This window comes from Sapajus apella, unplaced genomic scaffold (assembly GCF_009761245.1).
Source record: "Sapajus apella isolate SASKATOON/1434 unplaced genomic scaffold, GSC_monkey_1.0 scaffold181, whole genome shotgun sequence".
Lineage (NCBI taxonomy): Eukaryota > Metazoa > Chordata > Mammalia > Primates > Cebidae > Sapajus > Sapajus apella.
In genome coordinates, this window is record NW_022437121.1 from 57,493 (window position 1) to 85,088 (window position 27,596).

At 61.3% G+C, this 27,596-nt stretch overlaps 1 protein-coding gene across 1 annotated transcript in view; it reads left to right on the top strand.

Annotated features, from left to right (window-relative positions):
• The first annotated feature begins 4,937 nt into the window (after nt 1-4,937).
• The window catches only part of OSBPL5 (oxysterol binding protein like 5), a 62,252-nt gene continuing 39,593 nt past the window's right edge, over nt 4,938-27,596 (top strand). The window contains exons 1-3 of the mRNA XM_032268471.1: nt 4,938-4,942; nt 14,584-14,592; nt 26,651-26,807. Of these exons, the coding sequence (XP_032124362.1) occupies nt 26,672-26,807 (136 nt within the window). The 5' untranslated portion in view covers nt 4,938-4,942; nt 14,584-14,592; nt 26,651-26,671. The remainder of the gene's footprint in view (nt 4,943-14,583; nt 14,593-26,650; nt 26,808-27,596) is intronic.

Sequence of the window (27,596 nt, forward strand, 5' to 3'; positions counted from 1 at the left end):
TAGGAAGTCATCCAAATTTAGCAAAATTCAAGCCAGGCCAGCAGGGACAGGGTGGGGCATGTGACCCTGTTCTGGAGGCCTGGCGAGGCCAGGGCAGGGTGGGGGCTGGGCCTAAGAGGTGGATGGTGGTGATGGTGGCAAGCACTGCCTCGGATCGGATCAGAAGGCCTGGCCGAGGAAGACACAGCGGGACTTCTTAACCCCAGTCCCAGGGTCAGCAGAGTTTCTCTGCCTCCTAAACCCTGGTTACCCATCTGTGAAGTGAGCGTCATGGCTGGCCCGTGAGACATCCCAAGATGGTCTGTGTATGCAAACGCTGGGTGAGCGTCAGCCATTGTGTGAGTGACGGGCATGACCCCCCAGCCCACTTCTACGGGTTGCCAGTCAAAGGTTTCCACTCTCCAGCCACCGTGCCCCTGGCTCAGATAGTCCTGGCCCGCCCCCCCAGCTGTGGCCCTGGCCCTCCCCAGGCAGCCTCTGTTTCCGCCGGCAGACCCTCCTCCTGTCTCGCCCTCTCTCTGCTACTGAACTTGGCATTGGTCCCAGGCTGCCTGGAGCTGTCTTGGGACCCCGGCCTGTGAAGTCCATGGGAAGTGAAGCAGGCGGCCTGGGCCTGAGCTCTGCAAGGCTGCTGCCCTCACCTGCAGAGCAGGGATCATAGCACACGGTGTCCCTGAGGGCAGTGGATCCTGCGAGAGGCCTGGCGTGGGGTCAGGGAGAGCTGGGATGCCTTAGTCTCCGGCCCCCACCTCCCTATCAGCCAGCACTTTGTGGGCTGGGTGTCAGGCTTTGTTAGCCTGAGGCTGGGGTGCTGTGGATGGGGTGCTGGGACTTAACACTGATGCTCAAAGATGAGCTACAGAGGTAGTGAAATCCCTCAACCCCAGGGAGACCTGAGAGTTCTACCCCTTCCCCCACCCATCTCCAGAACATACCTGTCTCCTGGGCAAAAACTGGCCCTGAGGTTTCAATCTCTGTGGCCTCGGGGTGCCCTCACCCTGCTGCCCCTGCGTTCAGAGGGTGGCTGGCCCAAGGGCTCACAGCACCTGACAGGGTCCTCTCTACACAGAGGAAATGGGTCCCAAGAATGGCAGGATCATTGTGCTGCTCCCTGCCCCACCTCAGTTTCCCCATCTTTAAGGCACCTCCATCCCTGACATTTGCCTGCAACCCCCAAACCCTCGGGGCTCAGGCTCCCTCCCGCACATAGGCACTGCCCCGGCAGGAACTGAGACAGAAACCGGGGCATCTAGGGCTCCCTGTTCACTCCCGAGGCCCCGCTTCTCCAACAGCTTCCGACCATCAGCTCCTGCTGCTTGAGCTGCTTTATAGCTTGAAGACACCCTCCAGGTATTAGGCAGAAAGAAGCGTCCACTAATTTTTAAAGGTTTGAAAATTGTGAGCCTGAGTGACTGGAAACCTCTCTCCTTCCCCCTGCCCTCTCTCATGTACAACGTGCAATACGGAAGAGGTCTCATGTGTCACTAAAGCCCAGTGAGTCTAGCTTCTGCACGAGGGGTGTCCCCGTGGCTGATTCTGGGGCGGTGGACTGGCCGGATGCTGCTGAGGACGCCCCACTTTCCCACAAAGCTCCGCCCTGCTGTCTTGCACGTGCTGAGGCCGGGACAGGAAGAGGACCCTGCCGAAGGGAGAAGCAGGTGCCAGTGTGGGCATCACAAGTCCTTTGTGCTTTGTAGCGTACACGCTGCCACATGGCACCCTCTGATCTCCTTGGGGCAGAGGAAAAGAGCAGCCAGCTTTGAAGGGAACCCTCACCCACTCCAGCGCCCATGCTGGGTTTCTACTTTGGGCCCAGCTCCGGCAGGAGAGCACAGATCCCTCTGGCTCTGAGACCTAGATTCTGCCTCTCAGTGGCACAGCTGTCCCCAGAGGCCAGGCCGGGGCAGGCCACTTGGCCGCAGGAGGCTGGGAGAGCTTGGAGCATGAAGAACACCTAGAAATGTCAGAATGTGGGCCCCATCTGGAAACCTGAGGGTGAGGCCGCTGCGGGAGAGGCCCTGGTTGCTTGTCCCATTACAGTGCCACAGTGATTCATCCTCCCCAGCCCAGCAGCCAGGCTCTCACGAAGGCACCCAGAGAGAGGGGGACAGAGGTGTTCTCTGTTGGTGACTGGCACCCAACGGCCCCCCTTGGGGTGCTTGGCCCCAGTGTGCTACTGAACACCCGCAGCTGCCGTGGTCAAGGCCATCAGGGACCCCGCCCTCGTCCCCTGCACTGTCTGCCTCTTTCCTGCCCAGGCCCTCCCTGCTGGCGGGTGCCCACCGACAGCCAGCCAGGAGAACCTCCGGCTACTGCAAGCCCAGCAGGCTGGGCTGGTTTCTCCTTCATCTGATTGCTGTGAGCAGAGGAGAATGAGTTACTCAGTCCCCAGCAGCCGGGGGCGGGGCCGCCGCCTTCTCGGCTCCAGGAGCTGCTGGGTGCTCACACTCTAAAGTGACGTGGGGTGGCAGGAAGCGGCCTGGTGGTGCCCACCCACTGAGCACAGGCTGGCCTGTGGAGCCATCCCGGCCGGGAGCTCTCCCACCCCTCTCTGTCTAGCACAGGCCCGTCCCAGGCCTGCAAAACCTGCCTCCGTCGGGGCGCGGCCTCAGTACCCGCAGTGCACCAGACATCTAGGTTAGTTAGCTGGGTGCCCAGGCCCCAGCTTGGCCTCCCCGTGTCTCCTGGGGACGTTCCCTTCTCCAGAAACCCTGTCTCGTCGTGGTGACCGCTCCTAAATCCAGCCTCGTTCCTTATGTGCCCCTTCCCACCCTTTTACGGGTCAGTGTCTCTCTGCTGCTGGCCCTGACTCCCTCAGATCTGGCCCCACAAGGCCCACGTCTTCCCACGTGCGTGGGAGGTGCCGCTTGCTTTCCTCCTCGTGGGCCGTGAGCTGCTGCTCCCAGGTGTCTGGCCTGGGTGTTTTGCACAGAGGCACGCGGCTCTCTGATTCCTAGTGTGTGAGGCCAGGTGCCCTCTTCACATTCTGACCTGTGCCAGTTGGGAGCATGCGGCCCGTGGGGGCCCCGAGGAGTGACCCATCTGACCTTGCGGACAGTGGCGTGGTGCATAGGACGTGGGCGTAGTAGTTGGTGAAGCGGGTGGGAATCCGCATCCTGTGGGGCCATGGGCAAGTCCTAACGCTCCAGGCCTTGGTTTCCCTGTCTGTGAAATGGGCCGTCGTAGGGCCAGCCTCCTGGAGGTGCCTCGGGGATGTGGCGGGACCCTAGGCCAGCCCGCCATGGGTGCCAGCCCTTGGCCTGTGTGGAAGTGGCGCAGGCTCGCCCAGCAGGGAGGGACCACCACCTATCATGAAAACGTTCATGAATAGTGAATGATTGTGAAAGATCTGCAGGCAGGAACGACACAGAATAACAGAACCTACCCCGGCGTTGCCAGGGTCCTGGCACCTGGTGTATCTGCTTTCGGTGTCTTTCCGAAGCTACGAGGTGCGTGTGGGGAGGGCCCGGAGCTGGCTTCTGCCCCCGGGAGCCGTATCCTGGATTTCTAGGCTCACACTCCCAGGCGGGTTTTAGGCTTGACTATTTATGGATGGATCCGTAAACACACACAGGCGCCCTTGGCTGGTGTCACAGATGCCACGTGACCACTGACGTTCCGCCCACGTCCTTTCTTCTTTCCAATCGTTTTAGAGTCACAGAGAAGTCACAAAAACAGTAGTTCACCGCCCTCTACAACCTCTTCTTGTCTGTGTGGTTCAGTATTCCTTGGACATTTTCCTCGCTTTATTTACATAAATCACATGGATTTCCATCCTTTGGAAGAACGTTCTGGTAGTTCCATTCCTTCCCTGGAGCAAGGTGTGCATTCAGGTTTCCCTGGGCACGGACGAGGGAGCTTCCCTGGGTACTGAGCTGGGGTGGGGTCAGCAGCCCAGCGGGCTGTGCCTTGGTCCCTCCTGTATGCAGTGCTGACCCCCCCCCCTTCCCAAGGTGGGAGTCATCCCTGTCCCCCCACTCTGCCTCAACACAGGGCTTCGGGAGGAGTCCTGGTCCCCAGGGGACACACCATACAGAGATGTCTGCCAGCGTCCCCCAGCAGCCTCTCAGCGACCAACACGCTTTGCTAATTAAAAGCAGAAATAGAGGCTTGAGCATGAGACTGTGAGGGCCTGGGAAGGGCGGGGCCGGCCGATGGGTCTGCAGGGCTGCTCAAAGCCAGTTCCAGCTCAGCGCCTGGGTAGAGGGCCAAGCCCCAGGCCCGTGGCATCCCCGCAGGGCTGGGCTAAATGGAAGAGAACCGCTGGCAGCGTGGTTGCTGCCCTGGCCCTCTGGCTGCGTGGGACATGGGTGGCAGAGCTGGGCACCCACCCCCCGTCAGAGCTTGGGATCACCCCGGGTCACCGGCTGGGAAGTGGCCCAGGCAGGATAGGAACCCAAGTCTGCTGGGCATTATTCCTGGGAGAAGGACCTTGTGGCTCCTCCAGATGTGGCCAGAGAGAAGTCCCCTTTTCCCAGGGAAGCTGGAGCTGTAACCCGGTTGTCTAGGAAGGCCGTCCTGGGCTGGTGTGAGTTTGTGGGGGCCTCCACAGCTAAGCAGCATGGACGGCCGTGCTCTCCCGGTTCTGGAGGCCGTGCAGGCTGGCTCCTCCTGAGGCCTCTCTCCTCGTCATGCAGACAGCCACCTCTCCCTGTGTCCTCGCAGGGCCATTCCTCTGCCTGTGTCCTCATCGCCCCTCTTGAGAAGGACACCAGTTAGACTGGATTAGGGCCCACCCTCATGACCTGTTGTAATTGAATGGGCTCTTTAAAGACCCCATCCAAGCAGTCGCTTCCTCAGGTCCTGCGTTAAGACATCAACATATGGACTGCGGGGGACACACTCAAGCCCATACCCGTGGGTAGTGGAGCAGCCAGACTCTTCCGGGCCCGGCGCTGCTGGAGTCAGTGGGCTGTGTTTCCATGTCCTGTGAGCGCCCAGCGTTTGCCGGGAGTACGATCTTGATGTGATCAGAGCCTTCCGCCCCTGTGAGTGTGTGAAATGTTCTCAGAGTTCACCTGCTTGAATCTCAACTGTTTCATGTCCTTCCGGGAACCCTGGTTCACACAGAACCTGGGTGAGCTTTAGAGACTCCTGCTTGGTGAACGCAGCGTCCACAGAAGCACGCTCACCCTTCAGGGCCCACCCTTCCCGGCCACACGCCGTCAGCTGCTCTGCCCCACCGGCAGAGGGGCCGGGGAGGCCGGGAGGCGGGTCACTCTCGTGTGTGGGGTCAGTCAGCCCTCGGTGATGCGTCATGCTGCCCACTGGTGGGTGCTACTCACTGGCAGGCCCTGCCCACTGCCAGGCACTGCAGCAGAGCCGTGCTCTCGAGGTCCCAGCATCCTGGGCCGGGATCCGTGGACTGGAGGTGTCAGCTGCCCCTTCCCCTTTGCTCTCTGGCCTAGTCCAGCAAAACCTCCTGCAGTGGCCCTCTGTACACCAAACAGAGCCTTTCCTTCTGGTGGGGGGAGGCGGATAAGGGGCCACCCAGCAGTGGCTGTTTGAACGCTGCGTGTTTCCCAGACACAGACCTCCCTTGGGGCCTGCGGGCCTGTCCGGGAGCTGCCTGCTGTGCGTGTGTGCTGTTGGAGGCAGGTAACCGCAGGGCTCCCAGCTGCGGCCACCCTACCTGGGCTTCACTTATATGGAGCCTCTGCTATCCAGAGGTCTGCCAAGAACTCCAAGCGCAGCGGAAAAGAAAACGAAAGACTTCTCCTGAGCAGCCGTAGCGGACGTCCACCCATCACTAGCAGCCGGTGGGTCGCCCGGGAGTCCTTCCACCTTGGGGCTGTGCTCCTGGCAGCCTGAGCCTGTGGTCAGTTTTTAAACTGCAGTTTAACGAGTGACTGCAGGCAAATAACCGTCCTCTGCCCTGTTCATTATTTTTAAACTGTGTCTGCTTTGAATATGCAGGAACGTGCCGTTTGCCTCTGGTGGGCGCCTGTTCTCCGGCTGTGGCCATTCATTATTCCTGGGCCTCGGCGCTGGCGTCATCAGCCCCTGCAGCTTGCCAGCACAGGAATAGCCCCAGGAATTTGTGACCTGGGGAGCTACATCGTCAGGCTACAGGGGGCCTTCCCAGGCCAGAGCAGCTTATCCCACCAAGGCTCGGATCATTAAGCACATTCGCCCTGTTGGGTGGATATCCCAAAAGGTGCCACATGCAACCTTTAGGCCTAAATAGAAGCACTCCAACCCTTTTCCTGCTGACGTGTGCCATTATCATGGTTAATTCTGATCATGATTGACATGTATTTTATTGAGGCCTTTGGAACGACTTATGTCCTTGAGTCCTGAAAACAACCCTAGGTCCTAAGTACTATTATTGTCCACATTTTACAGATGGGGACACTGGGGCTTGGGGAGGTGAACAAAGCTGCCCAGTCACCTGCCGCTCCATGACAGGGCCGGGATGGGAAGCAGCTCGCCTCGCGGCCGGGCGGCCCGGCGCCCAGGGGGATGTTATTCTGGCCCTACGACATGGCCCAGACTCCTCTTCTCCTTCTTGTTGGAGGGGCTGTCAGCGATCGTTGCCGCCCACTGCTGTCTAGGAAACCGGTTGAGTGAGGCTGTTAGGAAAGTGTGCACACTGGAGCGGGCAGCCGCCACAGGATGACCGGGACGCGCCCGCGAGGGTGAATGAGACCCAGCACGTGGTGTTTCGTGTTGTTTGATTGGGCTGTCTAAGGGGTCTTTTCCTTTCTGTGTTCCTCATCCAGCATCTGGTGTGGACCACACGGTACTGACAGCTGTCAGCATATGAAACGCCTACTCACACCCAGCCCTTCCGGGAGGGTTTGCAGGCACCGGCTCTGTTCACGCCTAGGTGCCCTTTCAGGATAGAACCAGGCTTAGGGGCACTACGTGCCTCGCCTGAGACAGCCCATGGCACCCTGCGGGCTGCTCCCGATAAGCCTGCAGGCCCCTGCTGCTGCTTGGGGTGGGGCCCCCGGAAGGGGACCTGGTGAGAACCAAGGCCTGGTCCCCGCCTGCAGGAGAAGGGAACACAGGCGCCTCTCGGTCAGGAAGGGGCCCCACACTTTGAACAGCTTCTGGCATTGTTAGAACAGCTTTCGGTGCACGCAGACCACTGTGCCAGTCCAGTGTCACCTACACTGTTATTTTAAGACCTGCATCTTTAAATCAGCTCACTTCTTTTTGAAGTACATTTATATCTAGAAGACGTGTTAATCATTGCTGCAGTTAAAAAATCAACGTCACCTGTGACAAGTTGCAGGTAACGCTAAAGACGTGCACTACACACATGAGCCCCTGACTACATGTTAGCTTTTGCGTGCTCTGGCCCGTGGACTCACATTGGTTGCTGCAAGCTTTGCCCCCAGGGCCACACTCCTCCCTTAGAGAGAGTGGCAGGGACAGAGCCACCATAAAGACCCACACTCTTGCCCCTTGATGTAATCAGGAGGCTGGGAAGAGACTGGAGAAGACCTTGCTTTCTTGCTGTGATCTAAGGCGAAGGCCACCTGCACTGCTGGTGTCATCGAGGGGCATTAGTGACGGGCATTCTTCCCAGATGGCTTGAGAGGTGGGGGCGGGGGGGGGGGCTTCAGTGGCCAGTTCCAGGGGATTTGAGAATGGGCGCCTCTCCAGTATCAGCCAGAGGAACAGGCAGCTGTTGGGGCTGCAGAGCCCACTCAGGGAGGAGGAGGTGACCCCTGTGACGGGGCCCATCCAGGTTCCCAGGACAGCCCATCCCCTGGCCCTGCTGTGGCTCCTGCACGCGGCTGAAGTGGCAGCCCAGCTTGGACGGGCGGGACAGGCCCACCTGGGGGCTGCTGGCTTCCTCCCCGGGCTGCGAGGCTCTCAGCCTGGCCCAGGTCCCCAGAAGCCAGCCTGGACAGGACTCTGCTTGCATCAGACATGTTTACATGGGGACCAAAAAACATTCTTTTTAAAAAGCTGTCTTTAAAAAGTGAAGGGTAGAAAAGCACTGTCTGCTCCCCCGGTGGACTGGGGACCCTGGCTCTGGAGGGTGACTTGCCTTTTTGGACTGGCTCAGCCTCAGGCACACGGTCCTCCTGCCCGGGCCTCTGGGCAGCAGTGCCCTCTTGGGAGGCAGCGGCCATGCTGACAGGGGAAGTAGCCACTGGTCGACTTCAGCATCTGATTTGCTGAGTGTGTGTACATTGTGTCTGTGTGTGCATGCATGTCTGTGTGCTTATGTGTGTGCTCATGCATGCATCTTTGCACACATGTATGTGTGCCTGTGCCTGTGTGTGTGCCATGCATACAGTGGTGTGTGTCCATGCATCTGTGTTTGTGTTCATGTATCTGTGTGTGTGTGTGCCATGCACACAGTGGTGTGTGTCCATGCATCTGTGTTTGTGTTCATGTATGTGTGTGTGTGTGTTGTGCATGCAGTGGTGTGTGTCCATGCATCTGTGTGTGTGCACATGTGTGTGTGCTGTGCATGTGGTGGAGTGTGTCCATGCATCTCTGTGTGTGTGCATGTGTGTGTGCCGTGCACGTGGTGGTGATGTGTGTCCATGCATCTGTGTGTGTGCATGTGTGTGTGCCGTGCATGTGGTGGTGGTGTGTGTCCATCATCTGTGTGTGTCCATCATCTGTGTGTGTGTGCATGTGTGTGTGTGTGCTGTGCACGTGGTGGTGGTGTGTGTCCATGCACCTGTGTGTGTGCCGTGCACGTGGTGGTGGTGTGTGTCCATGCATCTGTGTGTGTGTGTGTGTGTGCGTGTGTGTGTGCGCCGTGCACGTGGTGATGGTGTGTGTCCATGCATCTGTGCGTGTGTGTGTGCCTGGGATAGGGGTGGTGAGCAGTCAGAATGAGAGAAATGCAAGGCCACCATTGCGCTCCTGCCTGTCTGCACCTGGCACACAGGGACCACTCAGCAGTGGCCACAGCTGGCCCTTATGCTCCAGGCTATGTGTTGCCTGCCAGGGCAGTAACCACTCGCTGACTGGTCAGTGAGGTTGGGGTCGTTTGATCAAAGAGGAAGAAGGGACAGGGAGCAGGGGCCTCGGGGAGCACCGCTGTGTGCTGGAAGCCATATGTCCCTATAGGACCTGCCTCCCAGGACAGCTGTGAGAAGCAAATCAGATCAGAGGAGCTTGGGCAAGGCTGCCGTGGGCACCTGCTGCTGCCTGATGTGGGAATTGCCCCCTCGGTCTGTGTAGGCCACACCCCTTCCACGGCACACATGGGCAGGGGAAGCTGACGAAGCGGCAGGCACTCTGGGGATGCTGATGGGGACAAGGAGGACGCAGGCAAGAGGGGCAGCCGCCGTCACCTCGCCCACAGCCTCCCTCACCAGAGCCCAGCACACTGCAAGATCTTGCCCCTTTCCCGGCCACCAGACAAGGTAGGGGTGCTGGGAGGTCTCCCAAAGGGTGATACCCCCCCAGCCCACACCTGTGGGAACCGAAGACAGCTCTGGGGGCCTGACTCAGGGCCTCTGCTGCATTCCAGCCTTGGGGGCTTCCAGCACGGTTTGGTGTGGACCCGCAGGGGGCCTGTTTCAAACCTGATGCATGCTGGGCAATGGGAGAGCCATTCTGAGAAGCCTAGAAGCCTCTGGAAAGGGTCTGTTGCTGAGACGCAGGGCTGGAGGGGCCAGGAGGTGGCTTTGGCAGCTGATGTGTGAAGGTGGCTCTGCAGTGGGCCCGTGGGGAAGTCAGGGCTGAGACAGGTTCTGAGCCTCTGGGGGTCCGTGTTCTCTCTGGAGGCTGCAGCCCATGGAGGAGACGTGGCCGGCCGTGCCAACCACAGCAGTGGCCACTCAGCTCCTTCTCTGCTCATTCTGAAGCTTATCCTGAGTCTTAATCCCCTTATCTTAATAACCTCTTTTATCTTGTGCCTGTTACTTGATTTTTCACCTGTGTGAAGCCTCTTATCTGGCTGGCTGTCACCTTTACCTTCGTGGAAACCCTCAGCCTGCCTTGTGGGATGCGGCTCTGCTGTTAGCCCTTCTCCTGCTTTCAGGCTCTTCTGTAATTCTCCTCCCCATGTGGGGAGTGGATTTCCCTTCACTTTGTGCTTTCTAGAGAAATCTGTGGCCTCTCCTTGGCTTTGGGTGATAGGAAATGTCAAAGGTGTAGAAAGGTGAAGAGGACGGTGTCCCTGCCCTGCTGTCATGGACACCCGGTGGCTCCTGGTGGTGGAGACCCAGGCACGGCGGAACGGCCCTGGTCGAGCATACCACCTCACACTCGCCAAGGTGGGTCCTGTCCCCCCCAGCACCTTGCGTCCTCTGCGCCTGGTCTAGGGCCGAGCCCGGCGCTCCCTGCCCTGATGCTCACTCCCATAAATGCCACTGCCAGCCATCTGCCTCTCTTCCGGCAGATATTGATTATATGGGGTTTTACTCCCAAGGGTAAATTTCCGGAAGTCCACCCGTGGCTTAAAGGACACGTGAGTACTTGACACCTCAATTTGAGTTCACCAGTGGCCCCCGGAGAGGTCAGTGGCTGTGCCTGCATCGCCGCTGTCCCAGCCGGGCCAGCACGGGGCTGTCCACCCATAGCAGAGCTGACTGGGCTGACCCGCAGCCCGGGACACGAGGCAGAGGCTGGATGCAGGCTTTGTCACTGTGGGCTGGCCTCGGCTGTGGCTGTCCCGGCCCAGGCAGCTCGAGGTCAAGCCAGGTTGGCCAGCAGAGGCAGGAGCCATGCCCAGCCCTGTGGCAAGCCCTGTGGGGCACAGAGCGTCAGACACATACAGTCCCAGAGCCGACGCCCGCCCCCCACCCTTGGGGCCTCTGCCAGCGTCTTCCTGGGTGGCCCTCCCCAGCCCTAGCCCCTGACTCTGGAGCAGGCATCCCAGGTTCAGGCTTCACAGTGGCTGTGCAGCCTTCGTGCCCGCCCAGCCCCCCTGAGACAGGTGGGTCATGGGGCTGTGGTTCTGCCTTCAGGAAAGCTGAAGCCCGGGTCTTGAGGGTGACTGGGAAGGATCCCAGGACAGACCTGTCGCCTCGGCCCGCCCGGGGCTAACAAGACGCGGGCTGTGCATTTAGCTCAGGACGGGTGGGGCAGCTCCCCAGACCCTCAGCTGAGCCACCTGGAAAATCCCAGCCCCTCCGCAAGACCAGCTGGGTGTGCTGGGAAGGGGCGTGAGAGGTGAATTGTAAATAGAAACGCCAGCTCCAGCCACAAGAAGGGGCTCCTGGCTGCCGGGGACCCAGCAGTCTGTGCGGCCATGTGCCAGGCCCTGTTCAGAACAGGCTGTACAAAGGCCAACAGTAACCTCCCAAACCCCAGAGGTGTCCCAGGATCGTCCCCTCCCCAGAGAGAAGCCTGCAGCCTGGAGCTGGCCTCTCCGCAGGAACCCAGGAGTGGCTGTGCGCCCAGCGGCTCAGCAGCTCTGCAGAAGGCCAGCGATGGGGCGCCGGAATCCGGCTACGATGGAAACCAGGTGCCAGAAAGACTCTGGGTCCCTAGTCTCAGCCATGCCATGCCAGGTCCAGCAGCTGTGCCCACAGGCAGGGGCTTCTCGCCACCACGCCCCACCCAGAGATGGCGGTGCGGGGACACAGCTGATAAGAGCAGTTTGTCCCCCTCACTGCGGGACTCAGCCAGGTCTGATGTTCCCAGCCCTTGAGGACAGACCTCCACCCCAAGAATGTCATGGCCAGGACAGCAGGCAAGTGAGTGCCAACTCGCTGGCAGGGGTGGCTTCCAGAAGGTTCAGTGGAGGCTGTGGGGCAGTGGGAGACACTGCTGGCCCAGGAGGGGGTTGTGTGACTGAGGGAATGGGGCTCTCAAAGCTGCCTGGCCTGTGGACTGGTTGCAGGGGGCTGCCCGTGTGACAGAACTGCGGACCCTGCTGGGGCAGGTGCTGAGCTGGCACCACCGGTGGTGGAGGGAGGGGCAGGGCCTGAGGCTTCACCTGGAGGCTAGAGCCCTGGGGGAGGTTTGTCAACTGGCTGACGGGGTTGAAAAGGCTGCTTTGCCACAGGTGGTAGGAGACGCAGGGGCATGGGGCCAGCAGAGGTGCACGTGGAGAGCGTGGGGCCACGCAGAGCAGTGAGGGGTGGGCTCCTGTGGCTGAGGGAGCACAGTGTCCCTTCTGTGGGGAGTTGCAAAGGGCCACGCTGTCCCCAAAAGGCCCCCGCTGGGCTAGATGCTGTAGAAGCTGCCTGTAGTGGGTGGGACGCCGAAGTGTGTCCAGGTCCCGACCCCGGGTACTTGTGGATATGGCCTTGCTTGGAATCCGGGTCTGCAGATGTAACCGAAGCTCTTGGTATGGGGCCATCGTGGAGTATCTGGGTGCAAGGGAGTGTCCTCGCAGGGCCTGGGGAATGGGCTGCAGCTCAGCCTGGCCCCAGGCCTGACCTCCCGACAGGGTGGCTTCCTGAGTGTGCTGATGCCCTTGAGGGGTTGGGGTTGGCACCTGCAGACTCTGGGACTTGCAGGATTTATGAGGGGGATGTGTTTTTCCCGTTATAAAAACAGTCCCTGAGAGGCAACGTCACATGTGGTGTCCCCAAAGTCAGCCCACCCGCACATGTGGCTGCTTGCTCCACTGGTGGCAGGTGGTGGAATTTGGGGCCGGCGTCTGCTGTGTCCGTGTCTGTAGAATGGTGTCAGGCCATGCCCCACCCAACGCTCCCCTGCAGAGGTCGGCTGGTCCAGGCCCCGAGCCGGGCGCGTTCACTGCTGGCTGGGATCAGGATCAATGCCTTGCTCTTCGCATGAAGAGCAGTGGAAATTCCACTTTGTGTTTTAAAGAAACAGCATTGGTCACACAAAGTCCGCCACTGCCAGCGCTTCTGCACGCCGTAGCTCCCCGTGACGGGGGCATTCCCACGCCGAGGGTGCCCACCCTGCTCCCTGGCACCGTGGCACCCCATTTCCCTGGGGGCTGTCATTGTCAGTGGTTTCACTGTATTACCCAGTGCGTGAGCTGCAGAGGAGGGGACACTTTCTGTCCCCATCTGCCTGTCACTTCCTCCCCGATGGATTTTTTTGTGTCTCTGTCCTGAAGCAGCCAGCTTGAACCACTTCACAAACAACCCATGTTTGGTCTCAGGGCTGTGGGACCCCCTGAGGATGGGAGGAGCCATCAAGGCTTGCGGGGGTCAGTGGGTGTCGGAGCAGGTGGCCCCTGCCAGGCCTGACTCAGGGTGACTTGAGGCCATCAACCCTCCGTCCTGCTGCGCAAACCCAACGTCCATCCCAGAGCTCCCACCACACGGGATGAGCCCAAGAGCTGCCGATTCCGCAGCATCTGCTGTGCGCTGTGTAGCCTGGCGCCTTGCCCTGCTCTGTGACCACAGAACAGGGAGGAACAGAGCTGGGAGGAACCCCTCGGGCTGCGGTAAAGCAAACTCAGGGCACTGGGCCCCAGAATCACCCCATCACCCCCCCAGTCATTGCGGGCTCCAGAGCCCATGCCCTTTCCCGAAAGCACCGCGGGAAACCGGGAAAGAACCTGGCCGGGCCCTGGCCAGCAGTCTGCGTTCGCGTCCGGACTCGCCTGTCCTGGACGCCGCATGGACGTGGAAGCAGACAAGACGTGGCGTTTGGTGTCGGGCTCCTTTCATTTGACACGTTTCTGCAGCTCATCGGGGTTGAGGCGTGTGTGAGCGCAGCGCTTCCTTCCTCTCGAAGGCTGGATACGCCAGTCACGCAGACAGGTCACCTGTTTCTCGTTCCCCCGTGCGGATGTCTGGCCGTGCCCGCTCTCTGATGGCCCTGGGCCGTGTGCTGGGAGAACGGACACGTGTGCCACCGGGGCGTGTGCTCGTTTCCCTGGGGTATGTTGCGTCCGCGCGTTTTTGCCCACAGCGCAGCCCCCGTGGGCCCCTGGGGCCCGGTCACTTGTCCACGCACTGGGCGGTACGTGCCTCCCACCTGCTCTGCAGGCACCAGGACGGTCCAGACCGAGATGCGGGGTCCCGAGGGGCTCTGCCCACGCACACCCAGCGTGCCGGCTCCCGTCCTGGCTGACAGGTTTGTCCTTTTCCTCCTGCCTCGCTGTTTCTGTGTGTGCAGAGGGTGGACAGTCACTGCCTTCCACCTGCCAGGCTACATGGGGCTTAGGGGTTCCCAGGTGAGGTGAGACCTGTCGATCTGCCAGCCTCCCCTCCCACACAGGACTTCCTTCCAGGCCCCGAGGACACGCAGGCAGGACAGGTCTCCACCGGAGCGGGTCTTAAATGGAGAGGCGGAGGCAGGAAACCAGCAGTCCTGTCGTAAACGCACCACCCAGGCTCCCCTCCGCGAGACGGTGCCTGTCGGGCCCCTGTCGGCCAGGCCATAGGCCCGAGTCGTCCGTTTCATTTCCCTGCTTCTCAGCCTCCTCATCTGTCGAATGAAATCGGACCTCCGGGAACACTGAGCAGCATGTGGGGAGGGGTCCTGGGCCCTTGTGGTGGCAGCGGGGGAGGGGTCGTGGTGGGGAAGCGGGGGCTTCCCGGTTGTACAGACCAGCAGCCCAGAAAGTGTTCTCTTGGACCACCCGGGCATGGCACTCCCCTAGCTGTGGGCAGCCCCGTCGACTCTGGGGTGGTGCCAGGGGCCCAGCACCTTCTGCACTAGCCTGCTGTGTGGCCCTGGACGAGTCAGCATCCCCCTCTTGGCCTCAGAAACCGCAGCCATCAGCCGGGCACGGTGGCTCACATTTATAATACCAGCACTTTGGGAGGCTGAGACAGGTGGATCACTTGAGGTCAGGAGTTCAAGACCAGCCTGGCCAATGTGGTGAAACCCCATGTCTACTGAAAAAATACAAAAAATTTAGCTGGGCGTGGTGGCAGGCACCTGTAATGCCAGCTACTCGGGAGGCTGAGGCAGGAGAATTGCTTGAACCCAGGAGGCGGAGGTTGCAGTGAGCCGAGATTGTGCCACTGCACTCCAGCCTGGGCAACAGGGTGAGACTCCATCTGAAAGAAAAATAAAGCAAGCAAGCAAGAGAGAGAGAGAGAAAGAGAGAGGGAGGGAGGGAAGAGAGAGAGGAGGGCAGAGAGAAAAGAAACTGCAGCTGTAAAGTGGGGAGAAAGTGGGAAAACAGCGTATTTGTGCTCTTGGGGTCTTTTTTTCCTCCAAGGCTTAGAATCCTCCCAGTCCTGCACTGGGTAGGTGGGGGGCAGCGGGCGGGGGTTCCTGCTGCCACCTCATTTAGCATCCTGTGCCCAGGGAAGGACGCAAGTGCAAGGGTGGTATGGGCACCTTGGCAAAGCGCGGGATGCATGGGCATCTTGTGTAGCAGCCCACGGAGCAAGGCACAAGCTTTCTGTTCATGGAAGGATTCCCCTGGGAGGTCAGCCAAACGGAGCCCTCCCTGTCCCCTCCACAATGGAGCCCCCCCATCCCCTCCACAGTGGAGACCCCCGTCCCCTCCACAATGGAGCCCCCATCCTCTCTGCAACCCAGCCCAAAGTGGACCCCATTCATGCCATTTCCCGAACACCTTGGCAAGCCCTCCGCCACTGCGGAAGACAGACTTGGGATCCTTGTGTTTGAGACCCTCCCATTTCCTGTGTGAGACAGACTGGGGGCCCTTCTGGAAGCTCCGTTCTGAGGGGGACAAGGAGGCTCGGGGCTGGCCTGCCTGCTGGGGCAGGAGGGGTTTCTGGAGTCCACGCCCTCCCCACTACAGAGCCTCACAGAGGATGCAGGACCTGAGGGTCCGTTCCCAGGAGAGTGGGAGGCGCTTCGTCAAGGGACGTTGTGCCGGGTCCTGGAGCAGCCGCGACTCAGTGCCATCCCCTGGCGCCCTCCCTGTGTCACACAGGGAGGATGACAATCCTGTCTGCTGGGCGGGGGGCAGATTGGCGGCTGACGGAAGCGAAGCGCTCGAAACGGCCTGGAGTGAGGCTTTACGGGCGGACTGGGCTGTTTCTGTTGTTAGGGTGGCTTTTATTCTTGTTTTGGGGCCCTCTCCGTCCGAGGCATTGGGCTGACCTTCCCACCCCAGCCGTGCCCCCAGGGTCCGACCTGCCAGGCTCTGTGTCTTCTTGTCTGCAGTTTGTGACCCCTGACCCTTGACAGATGGCATCGGGGAAGGAGGGGCTCCGAGGTGGCCCCCTGGGCTGTCACGCCTGTGGACTGACCTGGAGCACCAGCTGCAGCCCTGCATGGGGGTTGGCGGTTGGGGTGGGACGCCTCACCTTGAAACACCCAGGGGCTGCCCCGGTACCCACAGATCCTAAGGAGGGCTGGAATGGGGCATGTGGGCAGCGGGCGGCCTTATGACCTCTCTGGTCTTGGAAACAAGGCTCTGGGTAATGTGAGCCCGGGGGAGGGGAGCCAGGACGACGATGCCTGTCCACTGCTGGGGTGCCACGTACCTGCGCGGGCAGAGGTCACTGCCGGGGGGCCTGGTTCTTTCTGCTGGGGGAGGCCCTACACGGGCAAGGAGGGTTGAAAGTGGGCTACAAGGTCAGGGCTATGTTCCCCATCAGACCGGGACCCCTGAGTTCCCGGAAGGCCTCGCAGGAGAAAACGCCGTGCTGGCTTTTCCTGGGCCACTTTGGCCCTGGCCCGGCTGTGAGCCCCTCCCTGCCTGTCCAGCCCGAGGGGTATGGGGGAGAGCTTGGCTGTGTCTGTCACTCCTGGCTGGCATCATTCCTGCATGGCATCACGCTGGCCCTTCAGAGAGAGCATTGCTGTGGGCTGCCCCTTCCTGAGGCACCCAGGGCTGAACCCAGCTGCTGCCCAGGGAGGCTCCATTGTAATTATTCCCTCCCTCCTTCTGAGGACTCAACCTCTGTTAATACAGCCTCAGATGGTGGCTGCAATTTGGAGGACCTCCTTGGCAGAGAGGTGCTGCTTGGCAGACGGCAGCAGAGGCCACTCCCATGCTGCCCAGCCCCTCGGTGGGCCCTGAGCCTAAGATGCATGTTCTTGTGAGGGTGGCTTCTCTGACAGCAGGGGGCCACCTCTGCAGGCCTGCCAGGGGCTGCAGGGAAGAGCTCCCGTTGGTGTCCTTGGACACGAGGACAGAAGGACCAACGCAGGCCAGGCTTGAGCACCCCACCCTGCCACCACTTCAGCCTCTGCGAGTGAATGTACCCTAGGAGCTGGTGTTCCTTCAGGGCGCGTGGCTGGGCCACAGGGACCCCAGCAGGGAAGGCTGAAGTGGGGCCTGAAGGAAGGGAGGCCGGGGGGTGTCCCCGCCCCTCCCGCACGGCCTCCTGGTCTCCGCTCACCACATGCTCCTCCAAGCTGGAAGCTTCTACCTGCCCAGCTATCAGGCCCACTCAACCTTGGGCCTGCTGTCACCCCAGGGTCCCCAGAACAGGAACAGCTGCAGAAGGTCCCGACGGAGGTGGCATGTGGGTAGGCAGTGGGGGAGACTGAGGCTGGCCGGAGGGGTCTGGGGGAGAGTGTGGGCCTGCTGGCACCCCAGGCTCCCCACTCGGTGTCAGCAACGGCCGGTCACCCAGTCCCTGCCCTTGGCGCTCAGGTGCCCCTGGAGGCTGTAGAGACCTCAGTCTTGGCCCACAGCGGCCGCGTCCCCTGTTTTCTCTGGTCTTCTTGGAGTTTTTGCCCCCGTGCCTGGCTCCTAGCTGCCCTAGAATTAGGAGGATGAGCAGGCTGGGGCCAGATGAGGAGACACAGTGGTGTGCCCGCTTCTCAGCCCCGTGTCCCTAGGCGGTTGCGCCCAGCCGCTTCTCCCTCAGTCCCCACCCCTGGGTAGACAGCGGCCTGCAGGGCTCTCCACTGGGGGTGGTGCCCAGAGCCCAGGAGCCTCCCCAGGAGGGCCAGGCGAGGGGGCACGGGCACCACGGGGAAGAGGCCCAGGTGTGCCTGAGGACGTTTAGAACAGAGGCCAGCCCCGTGGCTTGGCAGGCGAGCGTCTTCTGGAAGTGGGTGTCCAGGCTCCCCTGGGGCCCAGGTCCCTGTTGTTTCCCGTGTGAATGCTGAGGCGTGGCGTGGCTGGTTTGAGATTGAGTCCACAGCCCCAGCAGGCCCCTCCCTCCGGCTGTACTGCCTCCAAGTGATGGCTGCGCCCCCTCACCCCTTCCCCACCTGACCCCGGCTGCCACCTGGCTGCAGCTTGCATCTGAAAATCAGTCTCCTTTCCGTTGGGACAGGTGGGCAGGGTCTGGCTGGGACGTGGTGGGGCCATGCCTGCCTCAGGGACCACAGCCAGGGCCTCTAGGGCTAGTGGGGGAGTGGTCGGCTACGGGGGGTGGGGTGGGGTGCGTACCCAGGCCAGCTGACCCGGTAGCTGCTCTGAGCCTTCAGTGGTGTCAGTCAGGAGACCAGCTGGACAGGGCCAGGGGACAGGCTGGCCTGGCTGGGCCCACAGGCATAGGACTCAGCTGAGTCACCCGGACAACACCCAGGCTCAGCGCCACACCCTCAGCAGGGCAGACCACTTCCTGCGCCCCTCTTGAGGTTCACCCCCTCCATGGCAGCCTCTGAGAAATGTCTCCCCAGAGGGGCGCCTGCCCTCCCCTGCACCTCCACAGCTATCTCCACAGTGCCAAGGGGATTCCAGGCACAGCGTGGCCCATAAGACCTTAGATGGGCCATTTCCCCTCTTGGGGTCCCAGTTTCTGCGCGCGCGTGCGTGTGTGTGTGTGTGTGTGTGTGTGTGTGTGTGTGTGTGTGATGCGGATCTCACTTTGTCGCCCAGGCTGAGTGCAGTGGTATGACCACAGCTCAGCTCACAGCAGCCCTGACCTCCCAGGCTAAGCAGTCTTCCCACCTCAGCTCACGAGTAGCTGGGACCACAGCCATGTGCCATCACAGCTGGTTATTTTTTTTTTTTCAGTTGTGTAGAGATAGGATCTCGCTATGTTGCCCAGGCTGATCTCAAACTCCTAGGCTGAAGCGATCCGCCCACCTCAGCCTCCCGAAGTTCTGGGATTACAGGCGTGAGCTACCACACCCGGCCCACTGCGTCTTTAAAATGTGATGCTGACCCCTGCTCCCCACACCTCGAGAGCATTCTGAGAATTGTTCAGAAGGGATAGAACACCCAGGAGGTCCTGGGGGGCTTTAACGTCCATCAGTGCAGCAGACACCCTGGGAAAGCCTCTGTCCCAAGCCCCCAGGGCCCCGATGCTACAGCTGAAGCCCATGCCGTGGTGCTCTGAAGAGGCTGCTGCCCCTGCAGGGGTGGTCAGACTGCCCACATTAGCAGTGGGCATTTGCTCCACCCACACGCAGCAGCCTGGTTCCTTGTGCTGGTGTCTGCTCTCAGGGAGGGCATCTGTTGCTGTGGTCTCCCTGGGGTGACTCAGGAGGCCTGGGTGGCTTCCTCACAGCAGGATCCTCATGGTCACTTGCACTGGGACCTTAGCAACTTTCTGGAATGCAAATGTATGGTGTTGACATGATGGCTGCTGCCCTTTAACTGATGGCTGCTGTCCTTCCTTGGAACCCACTGACCTCTCCATCCCATGTGCAAAGAACCACCTGGTTTAGGCAGAAGTATCTGCGCCGGATGTTGCTGCTGAAGGCTGGCTGTGAGCTCCTGCTTTTCTGGCCTCTGCCAATTGATGGGCACTCCAGCCGCCAGGGCCTTCTCTCCTCTCCAGTGCACCTTGGTCCAGCCCCGTCACTCTGCGCTGTGGGTGAGGAGGCCACGCAGGCGTGGAGGTGGCTGGGGCTGGGCTCACTCTCACCTCTACAGGTGACTCCCCGGGGCCTGGGACATCACCTCCCCTGCTCAGAGCAAGCCTTGACTTACAAACAGGGCCTGAGAGATGAATGTGGCCAGCGGAGGTCACAGAGCCATTGGAGGCTGGGCTGGGCCCTTTTCCCCAGCTCTGTGGTCCCCGGCCTCTGCGGGGGGAGGGGGGAATTGGGCCCAGGGAGGATGCGGAGTGAGTCCACACTCGGTTGGATTCATTCCCAGAGCTTCAGCCTTTCCCAGGAGGGAGGCAGTGTCTGCCCCTGGACGAGGCTCAGCTGAGCGTGGCCCCAGCTGATGGCTCTATGTGGCCTGACAAGGCGCCAGTGACCTTTTTTTTTACAAGAATCCCTTTATCCCATCCTGAAGGTGAGCGTCTGGGAGGGAGGCAGGGTGTGGGGAGCGCTTTGGAGGCCAGATAACCGATGGGAAGGCAGCTGGGGGATGCCGGGGACCATGGGCACTGGCTCTGGGTGGGGCCCCTGAGGGGGCCGGGCTCCATGCTGCCAAACAGCTGGCCTCGGCCTGGGGTTAGAGAGCATGGCCCCTCCCCAGGTGTCCAGAGGCAAGCATCCTCTGGGACACAGGGCCCACCCGGGGGGGCAGAACCTGACCTGTCCCTCCCCCTCTGCTCTGGGCTGGCACCCCACAGGGCCTCCTGCCCCCCAGTGGTGGGAGGGGTCTTTCATGCCACTCATGGAAAACGGAAGGAAGAGCCTGCTCCACCCTATGCAGTAAGTGGCGGGGGCACGGGGGTAAGCCCAGACTCAGAGCTCACACTCTTCCCGTGCCCTCGTCTCTGTCCCCTCTGCAACTCCTAGGTGGCCCAGGAAACTCAGCAGGGCGGGAGGAAGTGGGAGCCCTGAGGAGGGGACCAGGAGATGCCTGTGGTCAACAGGAAGGGTGATCAAGCAGTGGCTCAGGGCGTGGGTGGGACGCTGCAGGGGGTGGGTACAGGTGCTGCCATGGCTTCGTGGTGTCTTAGCCTCAGGAGCACAGCAGCTGCACGACACTGTCACGGCCACCTTTGGTCCCCGAGAGCCACACGTGTCCACCTGCCCTGGGCAGCCTTGTGCACAGGCAGGGGCAGGAGTCTGGGGCTGGCCCGAGAAGGTTGCTAGGGTCTCAGGAGAGGATCTGGAAGGGGCACCCACGCCTGCCTGCCTGGGCATCCACCGCCTTGTCCAGAGGAAGGCCTCAGGAACGGCCTCTGCCCAGCTGCCACGGGTCTGGCTCTCTGTCCCACTTGCTCCCTGGCCTTCCAGAATGTTCCCCAGCCCTCAGCAGCTCCAGCCTCTCTCAGATCCCATTGCAGCCACAAGTGAATTCATTCTAGAGATGCAGCGTTGGGCCCTGTGTGTGCCCCACCCAACTGGGTCCAGAGGCACTTGAGTAGTCAAGGAAATTGGCAGGGCCCATGCCCTCAGTGGAACCCAGCCCAGCCCCGCCCAGCCCCGCCCTGGGGAACCCACCAGGCCAAAGTGAAGCACAGCCAGGGTGCACTTCCATTCCCAGGAGACACGGGGATCGCCTCCTCCTGAGGAGCGACAGCAGGGGAAGGTGCCTGGACAAAAGGCTGGGTCTCCAAGGAAGGAGGAGGAGCCCCTGCGGGGGCCAGGCAGAGGCAAAAGCCCAGCTCGGGGGCTGGGGTGCAGAGAAAGGGGGACCTTCCATGGGCTGACCTTCCCCGTGTGCCCCTCCAGCCTAGCGGGACCAGGGGCAGGATTGCCAGCTCTCCCAGGCTGGTGATTGGCACAGTCCACGGACCTATACCCGCCATCCACACTCACCCCTCCCAGACCCTCGACCTCAGCCCCTCTCTGGGTCACAGGATCACCCCCACCCCACCCCCAAGTCCCAGCAGACCTCTGAGGAGATCCTCTTATGCCACCAAAGCCCAGCCCCCAAGGGCTCCCGGCCCCTCCCACCAGGTGACAGAGGAGGCTCCGCTCAGAGCCCATTCTTTCCGTGGACAGTGTGTGGGTCTCCACCCCAGCCCAAGTCCAGAGCGTTCCCTTTTGGTGCCCCCCCCCCCACACTTTCCAAAAGGCCCAAAGAGGCACAAAGTCGTGACTGAGAAGAGCAGCTGGGCAGAGCAGCCCTTGAGATGGGCAGGGACCAGCAGGGGGAGGGCCTGGGGCCAGCCCTGCCTCACCTTGAGCGTCACAGGCTAGGGGGTGGGGCTGGCTCACTCTGGGCAAGGAAGAGCGACCCCACCCTGGTCACCAGGTCTCCCCAGCAGCTGAGCCAAACCTGTCGCTCCCCCAGGCAGGGGACACTTGTTCCCGCGAGGCGCATGCAACCCCCATGCTCTGCTGGGCGGCCAGCAGACGGCCGCAGTGGGAAACACGGCCCCTGGAGGAGCGCAGGAGGCCCCTCCCGTCCTGTCTGGTGGCCAGCTGGAGGCCCACGAGGCAACCCAGCACCTGGCGTGACGTTGGAAGAGGAAACGTCCTCAGCCCCCAGGAGTGGAGGCTGCACAGCAGCTGGTGGCTGATCTGGACCTGGGGTCGGGCGGTGGCTCCCCGGCCACCGGTTGCCTGCCTGTTTCCTGCTGAGCTCCAGGCCTGCACCTGTCCCTCCTCCTAGCCTTGGCCAGAGCTGGGCACTGGGGTCCACACACATCTAGTGACCACCCCCCCAGCCCTGCCTTCCTCCCCAGCCATGCCCTGTTCCCTGGCCTCCAGAGTGAGCCTCGTTGGGGTCTCAGGGCTGGGGCCCTACCAGGCAGAAACGTGACCTTTTAGACTGGAATTGCCCAAGCTCCCTCTCTGGCCCCAGGGACAGTCTCAGCACGTGAGGGGCACTCGGGGGCTCCTTCCTCCCAGGCCCCACAGCGTCCCCTCCTGCACGTGTACATCAGGACTGTGGGGACAGGAGAGACCACAGCTGGAGACAGACTGCACCGGGCACAGGGGCAGAAAAGGCTTCAGCAGCTACAGGCTGAGGTCCAGCTGTGCACAGATGAGCAGTGAGTCACGGGGTGAAGGTGCTGCTGGCATCAGGGACAGGCCAGTCCCCAAGGCATGGAGGTAAAGGTGCTGCTGGCATCAGGGACAGGCCAGCCCCCCAGGGCATGGAGGCTGATGAGAGTGACCCTCATGTGAACCTTGGGTGGCCTCAGGCAGGCAGAATCCAGGGCCTGAGGGCTGGGCCCACAGGGTCCACCTGGAGCCCTTCGTGGCTGGAGCCTGGCCTGGGGCTTCCCTCGGGGATCAAGGGCATTTTGAGTTTTCCGCTTGAGTGGGATCCCAGGTCCCAGGTCGCGTGGTCTCACCAGCATGTCTGTTTCCCTCTCCCCTCATCCTTCTTTCCCTCCTCCCTCCCTCACTCTCTCCTTCCCCTCATGGGCGGTTCCCATGCGCGCTGTGCTCCCCGGGGCTCCCAGCCTTCAGCCTTCACTGCCATGGGTGAAGGTCCTGCCAGCCTCATTCCTCAGCAGCTCACACCCTGCAGATGCCAACTCTCCCTTGATTTTTAGGCAACGCCTGGCGTGGCAGATGGCCGGGGGATGGGAACCTCACTAGGGTCCCAGTGGAAAGCAGCCCCGAAACTAACCCTGCTCACCTCTCTGAGGACCGTGACTGACCTAGAGACCTCAGGAACAGTGGGGAGGGAGGCAGGCGGCAGGTGGGTGCCCCGGGCGCCTCCACTGGGGAACCCTTGCTGCATAAGCACTCAGGGTCTCCACCCCGGAGCCGTGTGACACATGACAGGCAGCCTGTGTGAATCCAAACACACAGGAGCACCTGCCGCATATCCCTGCCTCGGCCGCTGGGACAGGGCTGTGATCGGTCAGACCCACCACCCCTCACCTGCACTGTATCTGGTGGGGGAAGACAGTGACTGAAGAACAAAGAAATGCAAAGTCGAGCCCTCCAAGGACTCCCAGCGCTGCTGGAGAATCCAGATCAACTCCCAGGGTGGCCGAGCCCTCTGGGGAGTGACATTTAAGCTGAAGGTGGAATTCGGGGAGGGCCCTGCCACGCGGAGATGGTGGGCAGGACTGTTCAGCAGGAATGGGCTCAGCATTTTCAGGGAACATAAAGGGGCCAGTGTGACTGGGGCAGAGTGGGTGACAGAACAGTGGGGAATGGGGTGATGGGGACGGCTTGGGGAATGGACGAGATGAGACTGGATTTGTTTTGAATGCCACAAGGAGCCACTGGGGAGATATGACCTTTAAAATGAACAAGCTAGGCACGGTGGCTCACGCTTTTAATCCCAGCACTTTGGGAGGCCCAGGCGGTTGGATCACCTGGGGTCAGGAGTTCGAGACCAGCCTGGCCAACATGGTGAAACCCTGTCTCTACTAAAATACAAAAATTAGCTGGGTGTGGTGGTGCACACCTGTAATCCCAGCTACTGGGGAGGCTGAGGCAGGAGAATCACTTGGACCTGGGGGTGGGGGGTGGGGGTGGGCAGAGATTAGTGAGTCAAGATCACACCACTTCAGTCCAGCCTGGGCAAAAGAGCAAAACTCCACCTCAGACATAAAATTTAAACGTAAAATAAAATGAACAAAACACCTCCCCTCACCAGATAACAATATAGGGACACTCAGCAGGCACCTGTCAGCTGTAAGACATCAGGAAGTCCAAGGGAGGGGGTCTCCAGAAGGACTCCATGGACCAGGATGCCCTGTGATGAGAGCTGCCCCCCAGCCTGTGTGAGCTGGTCAGGGGTGGTCTGCAGGGCCCAGGGCACTGGACACTGGTCAGGGGGTGCTGGCACACCGCGCGAGAGTCCCTGGTACACACCTGCATTGCATTTGGATTGGTGAGCGTCTGCTGCATATCAGTGATTCAGTTATTTGAATACCATCTCGGATGTGTCTGAGTGTCGGGTGAATGGGAAGGCATTGGGATCTGGGCTGGTCGACTGACTGGCTGGAAAGCTTCATGGAGAGAGAGAGGGATGGCAGATAGGTGGATGGGTGAGCAGGTGGATGGAGGGAGGTCTCAAAGGGAGGGAGGGCAGGTGGCTGGATGGCTGGATGGATGCCTGGGAGGGAGGGAGGGAAGGAGAATGGGAAGATGGGTGGATGAATGGGTGGGTGGGTGGATGCATGGAAGGGAAGATGCGTGTGTATATCGATGGATGGGCGCAAGGGGGCCAGGGAGTGCTGTGTAGTTGAGTGGATGATGGCGCTCACAGACTCATAAGTCCCACTGCTGTCAGTGGTGCTGGGAGGAGGCACGCAGGGTCTGAGCAGAAAGGCAGCCAAAATCGCTATGCCCTCCGCACCTTGGCCCAGGCGGAGCTGGAGCAAACAGTCAGACAGGGCAGCTGCGGCTGGGCTGCGAGCCCCTCTCCCTGCCCCAGGAGGCTCCAAGTGGGGGAGACCTACCTGGGCATCACCGTCACCATGCTGCCGGGGACATCCCGGAGCTCCCTGGGTCCTGAGAGCAGGATCGCAGCTGACTCAGGTTGGCCGCCCGGTGCCCAGCCCAGCCTGGGTGCTCAGAAGATCTCAGCTGGTTGGCTGAGTCAGCCCGGCCTCTGCTCACGTGCTGGCTCCTGGCCTGAGCCACACCTGGACAAGTAGGACAGGTTTGCTGAGATTGACAAGTGGGGGCGGGACTTCCCTGCGGCAGGTTGGCCGAGCCGAGCTGGCACACTGAGCAGGCGGACGCTCAGCAGCTGGGTTTTAGGATCGGTTCCACCTGGCTCGAGGACGGGCTGTGCTGATTGTTAGCTCTGTGACCTGGGTGGAAACCCAGCCTCTCTGAAGCCGGTTTCCCTGTGTGGAAGCTGGCCAAGGTCACGAGCTGAGACAGGTGCCGCGTGAGGGAGGGGCTGGCCCAACCTGGCTGCAGTCTTGCAGCCCCTTCCCACTCTTCGGGGCCACAGAGGGGGCTCTGGGTCAGTGGACAGAGCCCAGGACCACGGACACCCTGCGCCACCCAACCCACTCCTGAAACCACAGCAGGAGAGGCTCTGAGCATCTGAGGCCCCCGCCCAGGAACACCCAGGGCCATGGGAGAAATGCAGTACTTTGGCCCGGGCTTGGCAGGTTGCCACTGGCCTGCCCAGAGACGTGGTGGGAAGCAGCCCCAGAAAATCAGGGAGGAGGAAAACTGATAGCAGTTTTTAAGGAGCTCATCCTTGGGGAGTGGACACAAGATTAGAAGCCGGAGGGGGTGCTCTGCCAGTCCTGCCAGGTCACAATTACAGGCTGAGGCCTTCCATTCCGTGAGCCACGATTTTCTCATCTGTAAAATGGGCTGAGGCCTTGGTGGGTTTCAAGCCGTCGGCATCAAGTGCCTGCAAAGGCGTCACTGCAATCAGTTCTCCTCTGCTTGGCCCAGCACCGCTAGGGGTAGGGCTGAGGGGAACAGGACAGTAGGGGACTGCCTGTTGTCCACAGCCAACCTCCTTCCAGGGAAGGAGACAAGAAACCCGCTTCTGAACCCACAGGGGAAGCCAGTGAGCGGGGCTGGGAGAGCAAGGCTGGCGGGTGTCGGGGGCCTGGCTGTGTGTCCTCCCTCTTTTGTGAAGCAGGAAGGAAGCTCCCACTGGGAACACAACGTCTTAGGCTGGGTGTGGACGCAGGTGCGCCTGGCTGTGAGTGCCCAGAGCTCTCTGCCTTGCAGGGGTGCATGTGGGTGCAACTGAAACCCTGGGGCACCCAAGCAGCAGGCAGGGTTGACCAGAGGTGCTCTGTGGGGAGGGGCTCCAGGGACCCCTAGGTGGATGGCGGGCCAGTCACTCCCTGGGGCTCAGGGGCCACCTGGTCTCGCCCCCACACGTCTTCTTTATGGACAGACAGGCTCTAGACCCCCCCACCATCACCTGGGAGAGAAACGTGAGCGGGAAAACCTGCTTGGCTGTGTGGCCAGGGTCTCACAGAGCCTGGGCGGGGTTCCAAGAGGAATGTCTTCGGGGTGGGGGGGGTGACGAGCCTCTGACCAGGACTCCGTCCAGCCCTCCTGCCAGGCTGCAGGGCCCAGGCCCTCCTCACCCTGCCTCAGACGACCCCTGAGAGGGGACCGGTGCCAGCTGGGGGCACCCCAGCTTGCGGCTCTCAAGTTCCTTCCCAGGCGGTAACCTTCTGCTCCTCCTCCTCCTTCCTTCCAGAAGCCCCCGAGCGCCCACAGCATGAAGGAGGAGGCCTTCCTCCGGCGCCGCTTCTCCCTGTGCCCGCCTTCCTCCACCCCTCAGAAAGTCGATCCTCGGAAGCTCACTCGGAACCTGCTCCTTGGCGGAGACAATGAGCTCGACTCCCTCAGCCCAGGTCAGTGCGGCCGAGGCAGGGCAGCCTGGCCCCCAGCTTGGACCGGTGGGGTGACCCCGGGCAGCCCAGCCCCTCCGTGGGGGTCCCCAGCCTCCATGCCGGGGACTGTGCGGGTTTCATGATCAGAGGGTTTGCAGCTTGGTAGAGCACCAGGTGATATGGTTTCTTGGCCTTTCCTTCGGGGCCAGGTGAAGCCCATCTGGTTGAGGAGGGGGCTTCCACAGCCCAGGTGTCGGGAGTTACGTGGTGCAGTCATCCCAGACAGGCTCCAGGCACGGGCGGCCTGAGCCGCAGGCCTGGCAGGGTAACCCCAGGCCAGCTACTTGACCTCTCCAGGCCTCAGTTGACTGATCTGTACAATGGGACCGTGTTAGTACCTGCTTCCAGCTGCACGCAGGTCCTGGGCTCTGGGAGGGAACAGTTGAGCCAGGCCTGTCCTCATGCCGTTGTGGGTAAAGCACCCAGCGCGCAGACTCGGGACCTCTGCCCGCCAATGCTGCCACGCTCCAGGACCCCTCCCTGGCACCTGACTATTCACAACCCCTGCCCCAGCCAAGGCTGAGCTGTGACTGCTGTCCCCCAGAAAACCCAGCTCTTCCTCCCCTGCTCCCCCAACGGGTAGGAGGCAGGGGCTGGCACCTGCCTGTGGGGCCTCTCTGCAGTTCTGCCTGGCCATGGTCATCTGCCCTGTCCCGGGGATAGTGGGAGAGCACTGGGCAGACCCACCATCCAGGGGCCTGGGGATGGTCCCAGCCAAAGTCCCACCCAATAGTTGGAAAAACCAGGTCC